At 37.0% G+C, this 14,303-nt stretch overlaps 1 protein-coding gene across 4 annotated transcripts in view; it reads right to left on the reverse strand.

Annotated features, from left to right (window-relative positions):
- Nucleotides 1–3,853: 3,853 nt before the first annotated feature.
- CTNNA2 (catenin alpha 2) overlaps nucleotides 3,854–14,303 on the reverse strand; it is a 462,234-nt gene continuing 451,784 nt past the window's right edge. For all 4 annotated transcript variants that reach the window (XM_042053728.1, XM_042053726.1, XM_042053727.1 and 1 more), the window contains one exon: nucleotides 3,854–5,012. In XM_042053728.1, coding sequence (XP_041909662.1) covers nucleotides 4,725–5,012 — 288 coding nt within the window. In that variant the 3' untranslated portion in view covers nucleotides 3,854–4,724. The remainder of the gene's footprint in view (nucleotides 5,013–14,303) is intronic.

Raw genomic sequence — 14,303 nt, forward strand, 5'->3', positions numbered from 1 at the left:
AAGCTGTCAAGTTCTCCATAACTTGGTGTTAACTGAGTCATAAAGGGAAAAATATCTAAAGCAGGAGAAATGTGTGAACCCTTGCTTGAGGATGCACTTGGTCATTCAGTGAGAAATGGGAAAAACTCCTGGTTATTCCTGATCTCTGCAGGTGCAGCTCAGCAGCAAGATCAGGCTGTGCTCAGCTTCCAAAGAGGTGCCTGAATTCCCTGCTGAGATGACATGGGACAACGTGTCTGCCCTTGGACAGAGCTTCAGCCCTGACCTTTCACTTCTGGGCAAACTCCTGATGAAGTTTCAACCAAGAAAATTTATCCTTTTTGTCTCTTCCAGCTTCCTTCCTTCTCCACACACATATTCATCATCTCACAAATTAACTGAACAGCCCAGTCTGGTCTGAGGGGTTGTTTGACAGTGTATTTATAAAAGAGTGAAAGGAAATTGCCTTATTTCCATTACAAGCCTGTAAGTCAGATTCATACCAGGGGGTTCATTTAAAAAACCCAAACATACTAAACTTTTGCTTGAAAATTCGACTGAAATCGGCATTTTTATATGAAAAATGTCATTTTAAGCCCATAAATAATCCATCTTCTGTCTTAAATTCGAGTTTCAGAGAGACACAGGAACCTTGCTTTGGCCAGCTTTCACGTGGAGATACAGCACAAAGCACCAGATATAAAAATATCCACACAGTATTTCTGTGTTTGTGGGACTGTTTCCCTCTGCATTTCCACACCTTGGTGCACCTCTTTTTAAGGTGTAAAAGAACTGATCAGCATTTCACACTCTGAAGGCACTGTAGCAGGAGAATACTGGATCAAAATGAATCTTGGCAGATGCTTTATCCCCTGCTCCCTTATTGTCAAAGCATTTGTTCAACTTTAAACATATGAAAACAATCATTCCTATGGAGCCAAGCACCTAAACTCATCTGTGAGTTTAATAATGAGATTGAGATCACTGGGGACTAAGGATCAAAAAGTGCTACTATGTCTGAGTAATGTACTGCTATTTTTCTCCACTCCAAACCTCTATTCCTTTGTAGTAATGTCCTGCTCAGTAGCTCCTTGACTACTGGCTCCTTGACCTAAAATACATATTTAGCTATTTTCACTTTCAGATTCTTAATAAATAAACAAGTAAGGGGGGAAAAAAATAATCTCAGGAAAATTATTTTGAAAGTTATCTACAGGCTTTCTGTTTTCTCTGACTTCTTAATTCAGGAACTGTCTCCTTGCTGAAGATGTGTATTATAAATTGAAATACTTTCACGGCCATTTTCCCATAGTTCATTAAAACGGGAAAGCCAAACTCTTCTCTCTAGCCTTGTTCTCATGGCCACAGGAGAAAAGCTACAGGCATTTCTGACTGATTTGGTAATTTGGGTGTCTAATTCTCACAGAGAAAATACAATGCCTGACATATGAATAACAAGAAGAGTGACCAAAAAATTTAAAACCACACTGGAAACTGTCCCCAGCTCAGTGAGGCCTCTCTGACCCTCATGTTGGTCTTCAAAAAAGTCATTTACTGTATATGTACCTGCTGGAAGCAAAATATTTAAAAATAACTAAATTCTGTCATTAAGAAATATATAAATGTATTCATTTCTCTTGCATCATAGGTACAACTTGAACATTTCCCAGGTTGTAGGTACACAGGAAGATGTGTGATACCCACACATTTTGGTTGAGAACCAAGGTGATAGTCATGAGAAAGAGGTACAGATTTCTGAGCAAAGGTGTGGAGTTCCCTTTTTTCAGTGGAGGACTGGCTCTAGAGAACATTTACGAAATCCACATTCTTTTTTTATGCCTACACTTGACTATTACACTCAAAATTCTTCTAGATCTGTAAGATTTGCAAGATTTCAAGATGGAAAGTCTGTGGGATGAATTCTTAAATGAGGCAGTTAATGGAATTATCACTGTGGCAATTGTGACATTGTGAATATGGATTCCACAATTTACTTAAGAAAAATTTTTACTCTGTCACCCCACATTTTTGAGTTCTAAGGGCCAGTGATTACTTTTTGCTTCTTTAGTAATTTCATAGAATCACAGAATGGTTTGGGTTGAAAGGGACCTTAAAAACCACCTGGTTCAAAACTGTCAGTGCCTTACCTGATTTAGTCTCTCCTTACATGACAGGAATTCCAGACTTTGTAACACTACTCACGTTTCCACGAACTTTTCCATCCCTTGTTTCAGATGAGTTGATAAAAACTGCATGAGCAATTCAAACACATGCACCCAGTATTTTCCTCTATCAAACCTGTCCTCATCCTGTTGGCTTTGCTGCACGACCTGGGCACTGAACTGGCACATCCTGGTAGGTTCTTGGTTCGTTTTTTCGTGTGCATCACTTTATCATTTATCAATACTGAGTTTTATTGTGTGACCATAAAGATATTCAGAGCACAGATGGACAAAAGGCAAATAATCCATCCAAAAGTAGGACTCTAATGGCCATGTACTAAGTTGCCCAAAATCACTCTGGGTTTTTCCCTCACTGCCTGATTTTCCTGGAGCACTTCAAAGACACAGTCACTATTCTGAGTGAGTGACTGACACCAGACTCCTTTCACTGTGATCTTTATCCATGGAGACTCCAGCACTGGAGACTCTACACGTTCACAGATGACATTTGTCTACGTGCTTTCCTCTAAACTTTTCCATGTCTGAGATGCTTTTTAGAGCAACAACATAATTTTAAAGCAACCACTGAGTTAATCCATCAGAGTTTTAGAGGAAAACACTTCTGAAGAAGAGCTATTACTTTTATTCATGGCAAAAGGCCTATTTTCCTTTTTCATGCAACACGGTGGGACATTTTTACTTGTCTGTTATTTGCTATTTTTATCTTTAGACTCTGTACCTTTCTTTTGTCTCTGTAATCTCGTTTGTAAAGATCCCAATTACTTTTAGGGGGTTAATTGTTACCACAAGCAATGTCAGTCTGTGTCAGACTCCAAGGCTTTATAGGGAAAGCTCTGCAAGGACTTTCCCACATCTCATGCATTTTGGTCATGTCTACACTCTGCAGTTCTGATTGGGGAACTGCTTTTATTACACAGTACAACTAAACAAAGCAAAAATAGTAATTTCCTAAAAGGCCTCTGAGAGTACATTTCTTTACATAGACTGTGTAGGAGGGTAATAGAACAAAATTTGGTACTTTGCTATTCTGAGGAATAATCAGCGTATCTGAGACAACATCCAAACATCTCTCAAAAACTCTGCATGGGCTACACTTGTCACTATTGGTGTTGAGACTCAGTGTTTATAAGTGTTTCAAGTCCCCTGTGAGGCCATAAGAGTTCCCTTAACTTGACAGTATTTAATTATAAGGACAAGGAATAAATGCTCATTGTTTTGCTTTTATATATACCAAGACTTTTTGATAATGATAACACGGGCTCCGTAGTTGAGCCATCTGTTGGGGTTTAAAAGGAATAAAAGGAGATATTTGTGCAGTAGACCTTATACAGCTCTGTAAAGGGTGGCACAATAGATAATTTCCAAGGTTCCGAAGTGCCAACCTTACAAGTTTACAAATTGAATTATCTTTATGATTGTTCCAAGGTGTTGTATTTAAACAAATAATTTCATCCCACATGACACATATGTCTCATAGGTATTGAGAGTTAAATCTGTCTCAGATTTAAGCTCTGATTTTGACTCACTGACCATGTTTGGCTTATTCTGGTTATTAAAAAAAAAGAGAAAATTCACAAAAAAAATCAAAATAAGAAGACAAAAAAAGTAAGCACGAGGCAGAATTACTAACTCTATACACCAACTATGACACGGGAGATATCTGCATTAAAGGAGATGAGCCAGACTGAGGATTCCAAGGTTAAATGAGTTTATTGAGTTAGTGGTTACAATGGTATGTCAGATACCTGTAATCCAAGCTACACCTACATATTTGCCTCTAAATTCTCACACTGTCAGTTTCCGTGTCTCTAAACATTCCACCACCAGGTCTTCTATTACTAATATTATAATAATAATCAGAATAATAATCATAATATAAAAGGCAATGTCAATCACCATATTGTGCTTCATACTCCACCATAAGGAATTCAATTGGCAAAAGTAAACCTCTGGTCATTTTAATGGGATTAATTGAAATGTGAGCAATCATAACATACTACTAGAATATAAAGAACAAAATCTGGTTTAAAAGAAGCATTTTTAAGATGAATTAGTTTGAATCTGTTTTAAAAATTCACATACTATAATGAAGATGACTTAAAAGTTATATCATTTAATTATTGGGCCACACATTGAAGCATATTGGCTAGTACATTTTTGCACTGCAACAGAAGCAATACAAGCTTTATGGTCTACCATTACAATTCCATTTTTTTTTTTTCACTTAATATACCTGCCAACCTAATGTTTCTTGCATGCATAAAAATTTTGGGGTTTAGACTTGAATTTATCATTTATTCCACACGTATACCCCCATGATGCAAATTCTTTGGCCAATTTAATGCTATAGTTTAGTTTAAAAAGGAAGCTTGGAGTTAAGTCCACTTAACATCAGAAGGCAATGTCCCAAATTTTGGGCACTGCAGAGAGTTACTTACTGGACTAGAGTCTCAGGTCGCATGCAAATTGTCACTTTGTCCCCCCACCCCATGCCAGACGCACACAAGTCGGCAGGTACGCATACAAAAAAAATATAAAACCCTCCTGGTAAAGCTCAGTGGTTTAGAATGAATCCATAGCTTTAAATTCACTTAAGGCCTGTACAGGGGAAATATGTTTCTTCTGGGACCCTCTCCTCACTCTTGTCTGATATTCTTCTGGTTTTTCTCTCTTTACTAAAGGTTTCTTCTCGGGGGCCTTCATCTTCCAAGATACAACTGGAGAGTTCACTGCAGCAGTGCCATAGACCTTCTGATATTTAGTAGAAGCCACATATGATGCTTTCACTGTAAGGACCACAGCGTTCATCAGGTTTTTAGCTGCCTGGATGAGAGAAGTGGCACTGTCCAGCTACAAACAGAAAACAAAATGAAATATAGCAAGGTTACTCCAAAACAAAATACAGCAAGGGCATTCCATGGCTGGATCACTGGGCCATTTCCTGACTGAAGCCTGGATCCTCCCAGATCTCATTAAAGGTGGAACAAATCCTCCTCCTCGGGGTACCTTGGAGTATCCAGCACTGGCAACATCATGCACTGATCAGTACCTCACATTACTTTATTTAATAAGTTAAAGGAAAAACTTGTGTTGTCTGTGGGTTGTTTTTTTGTTTGTTTGTGGGCTTTTTTTGGTTGTTGATTCCTTTTTTACAGTTTAGGAAGTTGTCTGTTTTCTCACAAAAAACCCTTTACTTCTCACTTAAACCTTTAAAAATTTACTGTTACATGTCAGAAACTGCAAAACAGGTCAACAGGGATTTTTCCCAAGTGTTCCAGTTTGCTCTAATTATTCCTGTTAAGCCCAGGATAACACCCCCAATGATGTCTACGGGAACAGTGTGAGGCCAGCGCTGAGCTTGTTAGAGAATCCCATCTGAAAAGATGAAAGGAGGTTCTGAAACCCCTACAGAAATGAAAAGATGAGACAGTTAACTGCAGGTTTTGGCAGCTCCTGTAATGTGTGAGTTACTTATGGTCTCAAGGAACGTTACTTTGTGGTTACCAGGCTTTTTGTACCTTTGTGCTTCTCCCATGCACGAGTCTGCCTGAGGATCCTGGGTCCTTGGGATGTAAGAGCCCTTAAGGACGTGCTGAACTTCAAAACATTGGGACTTCCACTCATCAAGCTTCCATTGTACACTGAAGTGAAGTTCATACCACTACCCAAAACTTTCAAAAGGATTTCAAGCATATAATGGGGACTTCCAAGGCAATGTCTCAATGTTCCACGATGTGAATCAGGCACTTGCCAGATCCAAGTGGATATTCTCAAAGTAACAGGTCCTAAAAATATGCTCCTAAGGACTGTAACAAGCCAGGTTACTACTTATGATGTTCAATTATCCCTTTCCTAAAATACTGAAAGAGTATTATCACTTTTTTTTTGTGATAAAGGCTTTCAGTTATACCATGGAAGCTGCTTCAATTATTTCTGTCTTTCCCAGACAGTAGGAACGATTTGGGATGTAGTATTACTTTAACTCTTTGATTCCACTCCACATGTTCACTAAGTTTTTAGCTATTTTTAATTAGTATAAATGTCCTGTGTCATTCCAAACCTTTCCTGCTCCCTATTTTTGGAGCATATGGCTCTGTAATATAAATGCTAAGCAAGGTAAGCAGGACAATCAGTCATAAGGCAATTACAAAAGCCACACCACACCTCACAACAAGCATTTCAAATCATTAACAGAAGAGTCCAGGCGAAATCTCCTTCAGAAATGTCAGTGACCGATGTGAACAAAACCAGACATTACAAAAAGCCTGTATTTGAAACCACATTATACTTACCTGGAGTTTATTTCCTCTGCTCTGGCCTTAAACTCATTAGAGTTCATTAAATACATAAACAGCTACATAGAGTAAGGTGAAAACCAAAAAAAAGCATTCTCATGATATTCACGTACGTGGTGCCATTCCCTGAAATACACAGTTAATTGCCTGCCCCCAGTAAATATTTTTCCTCGGGACTAATTTGTATTTCTGTTAGTAAAGAAACGAAGTTAAAAGATGGAAAATTACATTACATGGCAGAAACATGACTGTTCAATAGGGAGTAATGAAATATAATCCAGTCTAGTGTTACTCTATAACCACACTACTGCATGATTTATAAGGCAATCTGTATGTTTGTTGGCAAATAACAGATCACACTCTATTAAATTAGGATATTCTAATTTACTACAGAGATCTACAATCAAGCATTATTCATTGTTAAATGATTCTTTCTGAAATACTGGTGGATTGATATTGAATATAAAGTGATACCGTCAAATAGTGTTTACTTCATAATCAGTGTGGATAAACTGACTGGATTAAACCTCTATTGCACATTCCTGAATAAATTCTGGTTGCTGAAGGTTTCCAACAGCTTCACATTTTCCATCATGAAAAGCCTTCTGGTAGCTGTTTTACACATATTAAGGAACAGAATGATTAAAGGAAGCATTTTAACATGAGGGGGCACCTAAATTAGATGCTTAAACCCATACACAGAGTTCAACCTGCACCTCTGAACACAGTAATTAGTAATTTTATGGACTGTATTGATAAGGGCATGCAGAATCTTGCACTTACTCAAGATCAGATGCAGGCTGCAATGACACCTTTTAGAAAACCACGTTACCTATTTTGATGCCATTTCAACTCGCTTCAGTTTCAATATGCTGTTAGAGTAGATAAGAGCTCCCTGTTCTCACCATTATTAATCACATTTTAAGATGCAGATACTCAGTCTTTGACCCTAATATCCATTTATCTTGTATAACACTTCCAAGTCTTGAAATCAGAAAAGAGACATAAAACCCCATTACAGGCTGTGTGTTCTCCAAAATCTGCTGGTGGCCATTCCATGCATCCAATTTGGCTACCTAAGCACTTCCAGTGACTTTCTTATGGCCTCCAGCTCCTTGCTTGTATTATGGCTCAGCAAAGAAGAATTAAACTGAATAAACATCATTCCAATTAACATTTAGATCTTCCTACACCGCCGTGTTGCTCCAGTTTTAAGCTGTTCTTTGTCACACTGGCACAAAGCTGGAATGAGGCAGCAGCAAATCAAGCCCTGAGTGTGTTAATTCCTTACAAAATCTGGGCACAGAAACATATGCACTTTTCCAAAAAAAAAAAAAAAAAAAAAATCATAAGAAGGAAAATTAACATTCCAAATAAAAGCACCACTAGGAAAATTACTGCAGAGTACAGAAGGCAACCTTCACTCCCTGCAACGCCCACAGAATTACAGATACAACAATGGATTTTGGTCCTAACACTCAACAGAGCCTTTGACTTGCCGCACAAAGTAATGGTGTTCTGCTGCTTAGACCTCTTTAAAAATATGTTTGCTTGCTTTTAGGAAAAAAAAGCCCTCTCAACCATAAAAGATAAACTTAGGTTACTGTCCCACAAAACTCTAAGAACAGTGAAAGCTGAGGAAAATTCGAAATTCATAAAGAACCTAAGAATAAATGCACTGGAGCTGGTCACCTAGAATAATTAAGGTTGGAAAAGATCTGCCAAGAACATAGTTCCAGGGTTTTCTTCCCCCTAGAGAAAATCCTTCAGGTTTTGAGGAGATTTGAGCTGCTTATCAGCTGTGCCACAATTTTCCCGCGCTATTTGCACAATTTTCCAGAATCTTGAGATAATCAAGGTTTCTTGCTTCTTTTACATATACACGTAATCTAAGTGAAATAACCAGCAATTGCAATAGCAAAATAGCTGAAGAAATGGGAGAGAATAAAGCTGGAAATTTTTCTCCTTACCAATAAAGCAATGAAAGGAGAAGTTCTCCCTGCATTGCCACACTGCTGTAACGGGGAAGAATTATGCTTCATATTTTAGAAAGGAGAAAATCTAACTTCCAGAGATGTCTTCATATTTATAATAATAAATATCCATAAAATGTAAGGGAAATTGAGGAAAAAAAAAAAAATCTGTATTTCCAGTCAGTAAGGATATAGAATGGGTAGTTTTAGAAGAGCTGGTTGCTTAAGAAAGTTCTATATCATTACTGCTGATTTTAATAAATCTTGAAAAGTGGGTGAAAACATCAAAAGAATTGTAGATGGTTTCTAGTCTTGAAGTATTTGAGCAATGCAAATAAAATGACCTGTGAAATTATAGGCCAGCTCAGCTGACAGCACTCCCAAATTAAATGATGCAATGTCTGTGACAGACTCCATAAATAGAGGAAAGAAATGCAGTTAATGGAAACCAAAGGGCTGTGTGGGTTAAAATATTTTCAAAGTAACCTACATAATATTTTGGTATGATTTAACTTTGAATTGCTTAAAATAATGCTGTGGGTATAATTGGATCTTTGAAAGGTCTTTTGCTTAGTAATACATGACAGTTTGATTAAAAACTCAGTTGACACAAAACTAAGAAGGCACATACACAGAAGGATTCCACATTCTCCAGCAGCTGCTTCCAGAAGTACATACACATACACACAAAATAATCAGTGATCAACAGTGAATTTCGCAGTGGGGTCTTGGAGAAACCATTTGGAGGCTTCAGAATATTAATATTTCTACTAAAAGCTTGGAAAAAAAGTCACTCATTTGATGAAATTTGCAGATAACAAGGGAAAGTGGCAAGTCATGAAGAGGGCAAGTAACTGATATCTAATTAGCTGCCAGAAGTCACAAATGCAGATTTTATTTTGGGCAGACCTACAGCAGATGATGCCTAATTATCCAATAAGGAATTTTATTCTCTGCAGGATCCCAGGCAATCACTCCTTGAGTTCACAAAAAGGAGGAGACTGATGAAATAGGTTTAATTATCATATTCAGTTTATCATCCATCGAGAGTTATGGGATACTGAGTCCTCTTCTCAATGCAAGAACAATACCGAGGAACTGGGAAAGAATTTAAAGAAACTCAGTAACAAAAACCATCTTTTATGGGAAAGATTCAGCCAGCTCTCTTTTTCCCATTTCCAAGTGAATGACTAAAAATGAGTTGACTGAAATCAGCAAGTACATGGTAATAAAGCTGATTATATTTCAGATTCAACAGGTTAGACAAAGATAAAACAAAACTTAAAGGCTGAGAGGTGAAGCTGGTAATTTTAGTTATTAATTACCTGAAATTATTTATTTAGCAGTTATATTAAATAATCAAAAGAATTCATGAAAGATTGATTCTATTTCTTGAAATTGTGAAATCAATATTGGATGGTTTTGCTTAATATGTATTAACTATTGGACATTTTTAGTGCACATCAATTCAGGGAGCCTGTGCATCAGTTATGCAGGAAGGCAGCTGAGATCATATCAACAGCCCCTACTGACCTTGAAAAGTATGAACACAAAAAATTAGTATTAGGAGCTATTGATAAATAGAGTTTGGTCTGGTTCATTTTGTACAGATTGGGAAGAGAAAATACTATTTATTTTACACGTTGAAAAGAATCTGTAGGCCCTCAAATACTCTTGGCTAAGACTTGATTTGTACATCTTTAGCAGGTGACTTAGGCACTGCCAAGTCCTTAAGGCTTTCTGTGAATTCTGGGTGCATTCCTTGCTTCTCCTCCTTTCCAAACAAAGTCCACACTTTCCTGGACAGGTACAGTTGCTCTTATCACAACCCAAAAGTCAATCAAGAGTCTCCAGAGAAAATACGGCTACAATTATGCAGTTGTGAACCTGGATGGTAAATCAGGAGTATACATTTCTCAGCTTGTATTCTTATGCAACAGAACATTTTCCTCTCAGCTGTGCTTAACAGTAAATCCATTCCTACGTACACAAGATATATGCAAGAAAAAGATCTTATTCATAAAATTAAGTCTTACATTTCTGTCGCACATTTCATGCATAAAACATGACCCTGTTAGAGAGAGCCAATGCAAGAATGGCCTGTTTGCCATTCAGATGCTCTCATCCCTATGGAAGGAGACATCTGCTGCTTATCAGCACTACTGTGCAATGGGTGAGGGTCTGTTTTAGTCAGTCACTTCAAAATGTTCATAGGGCTCTTGCTAGCTACAGTCCATTGTGAGAAAACTATCCTATACACGTGAAAATCTCTCTCCCTCAAAAAAAAAGTCTTTATCTGGAATGTAATGTGGTCACAATGATGTTAAAAATGGATCTGTAGCCACATAGAGAAAATTGAATTGTACTTGTCCTTTCCTTGCCATTTGTTTTCACATTTGGCTGCAATTAACTTACTCCTTTATACATGATGAATATTTAATTCATTCTGGGGGTAGTTGTGTTTTATAGGTGCCCAATCCATTGAATAACCACCCTCATCTGCATTTTTTCAATTACAGGTAAGAAACCCAAGGGATTCCCAAGCCCATTTGGTTTTATTTAACAAAGGCTGCCACATCCAAGGACAAGAGAAAGCACAGGAATACAGCAAGAACTATGGGTGTCTTCTGTCTTCCATGGACTATTGTCATTTTAAAACACATTACCACCTGCTTTATGCTAATTTGCAAAAGCAGAATCAAATAAAAATACTCCCAGAACCGACATTCCCAATAAAATATAAACAGGCATAATAGAGATGCATTTCTACATTTGCCTTGCTTATTCCAGGTAAATATTCTAGCATTTTAGAAGCAAAAGGATATAAGACAAAATGATATCCTAATTAACCGGCTTTGAGAAGAACACTTAACGTGAAAGCTCATATTTTAACAACTGAAATGGTGAAATGACAAAAAGACAATTGGAAACACCTGAAAGTTAACTAATTAGCTAATTATTTTTCTGGAAAATAATTATTGCTGGTGTCTCTCCAGCCTGCAGGTCCCAAAGGTGGAAAAATACATTTTTGAATTTTTGATATATATTAGGTTTTTTTCTATTCAACAAATGCATTTACAATCAATAAATTATTTCTCCAATACTATTGCTATGAAACAAAAATTACAAATTTTCTTCTAGCTACCAAATATAACATAGGTTATTTCCTCAGTATTTAACACTTAATTAATATCTTGTTGAATTCCTTTCACAAGCCAATGGGGGAAATTATTTTGATCCATAACAAAAAGATCTCTCAGAAACATTTAATTTTCTTTTTGTGCTCATTATCTGCCATTTCACAGGAGGAAAAAGATGCCAAACCAGTATCACTCACCAGAAACACTGTAAGGACAAGAAATCCTATACAGCATTGAATTTTTAAAATTCAATTTCTTTAGCAGTCTTTTTCATGCTACAGCATTGTGTCAGAACTTTCAGAGTCTGTTGTTGAATTAAGGTATTTGACAACAATATGAATGCCAAAATATCTGGAAAAATTCTACAGGACAAGGAAAAAATCCTCAGGGAATAAAGCTAAAGGTGTTTTGTAGATGGGGACAGGATTTCACTCCCTGAATTTGGTCGTTTATACCACACGGTTTCTTTGCTAAGCTTCAAACACTTTCTACACCAACATGCAACCAAGAAACATGGGAATGAATCTTCTTCCACGGTGGCTCAAGGGTTTTTCCTTCCAAATCTTCCTCATTCTGCACAGAACTAATGCCTGGAGGATGATGCCAATGGTGGAATGTTCTGGACAAAGAGCAAGATTGTCTAATGGCCATCCAAATTCCAACACTACCTGAAGCAAACTCAGCACAACCACATTTATAACTTCAAAACCATTCTGCCCCATGGAATTTGCTCTGAGTTCTTGGATGATTAACAGGAAACAGAATTTTGTATCACTGATTTAAACCTAATATTCAACAAGATAAAATGTCTGCAACAAGATGAAGTCCAAACTCTATCTGAGAGGAGAGTCAAGCTCCAACTATAACTAAAACTTTTCTATATTGCCAGGAGGCTTACTGAAAATGAGAGTAGGAAGTCTGTCAGAACTCAGTATCAAACCCAATAAAAAAGCAATTTACACTAATTGACACAGGGATTCACATGCCAGAATTCTACCCAAGACACAGCATTGTCTGAACCTGAGGTCACAGAAAAGCACGGACAGGTCTCTGTCAAAAGTATCAGTACAAAGCTCCATTATCATATCCAATTTCAGCTAAATCTGAAAAAAAAAAAGGAAATCCAGGATATCTAACTAGCCTGTGCTACTGATCTCCCTGCTCCCAACCTGAGTTGTGACTTGTTTGTAATTTGAAGATTAGAAACATTTCAAAAGCCCAAAATAATCTAGTGCTCTTTCAAGCTGAGTTTTAGAAGCAAATCTTTTGTTCTCTATCTAGAGAACAGGTACAATAACAAGAAAAAACATGTCTTTCTAACACTCTTACCTGAAAGAAGTCCAGGTCATGTCTGGTTGGCTGGAAATTGTACTCAGTGATAAAATGCAGGAGACTTTGGATATGAAAAAAATCAACATAGCACAGTAACACTTTATGCTTTACATGAGGCTGTGTTATCTCCTCCTACTCCTCCTGATTTTGTCACAAAGAAAACAAAATGAAAAGCAGGATAAAGCAGGATTTAAGATGCAATTCTGAGGAATGTGCTATTTCCCCAAATTCTTTTTTAATTTGTACAAGTGTCAAAGAGGTATCTGTATGTGATTTATCTCCACATCTTCAATTGTGAGATCTGCCACTTTTTGAGGCAAATCTACTCCTTCAGCTACTTTCCTATCTCTAAAGTCATGCTTGCTAGGTCAGCACAGGGACACTTTGAAGATAAGTGCTCCACGGGCACAGCTGGCTTTTCTCAGGAAAGGGTTCGGAAACAATGTATCTAACACATCAGAAAATATAAAATAAATAAAATAAAATAAAATAAAATAAAATAAAATAAAATCGTGTTGTAGACTGGAAGATTCTATTCCTTGCAACTATTCCTGCTGTTGTTCATGTACATTTTATGTCTTGTAGAAGCAGATAAAGGGTTTGATCATTCAAGATATTGATCATTTCTGAGGTGCTAAAAGGCCTTTTCTTCCTTGGAGCTGAGGGTCTTTCCAGTGCTGCTCAACTCAATCAGTGAAAACACTCTCTTCTCTGTTTGATTCCCTGAGCACTTTCCAAGACTTTACAACACCGTGAATGAAATTTAAAAAAAGGAAAAAAAAAAATCAAAACTCCACAATAGTCTTCAAGGGAAAGCTGCATTTCAGGCAGGCAGAGCTGGCTCTATCAAATACAAAAAATAATTTCTAATGGAAATTCTATCATTTTATACCAAATAAATTATTCATTATTAATGGTTCTATTTATTTGATCAACTCAGTCAATGGTTAAACAACATTCAGTAAGTAACAGGAGCTCCAGAAGGAATTTTTTTCCCATGTCAATTACTGAACAAACAATTGTAATGCATCTGTTCATTACATTTTTAACTTTAGCTAACACTAAATGCCATTAAAAAACATCAAAACAGGTAAAAATTACCTGTTCTTACTCACTGCAAGCAAACGAAACCAGAACAAAACCAGAACGAAACATTTGTAAAGGCTGCTGCAATTCACAGGGAAAGAACAAGCAAAGATGACAGCAAATTGAGAATAAATTGGAATGAATAAAATCTTGCTCTGAATTCTAAGGGCTCATTTTTATTACTCATGTCTTATTATGCAAATATTCTTTTAGGATGCAAAGAACCTTTTGAGGTCATCTAGTTCAATGCCGCGTTGAAAATTTGAATGACATGAGGCTGTTCTGGATTTTGCTCAAATTCAGAGTATGTCCAAG

This window comes from Corvus kubaryi, unplaced genomic scaffold, assembly GCF_017639235.1.
Source record: "Corvus kubaryi isolate FWS band 111438036 unplaced genomic scaffold, C.kubaryi_AGA036_p1.0 split1-131, whole genome shotgun sequence".
Lineage (NCBI taxonomy): Eukaryota > Metazoa > Chordata > Aves > Passeriformes > Corvidae > Corvus > Corvus kubaryi.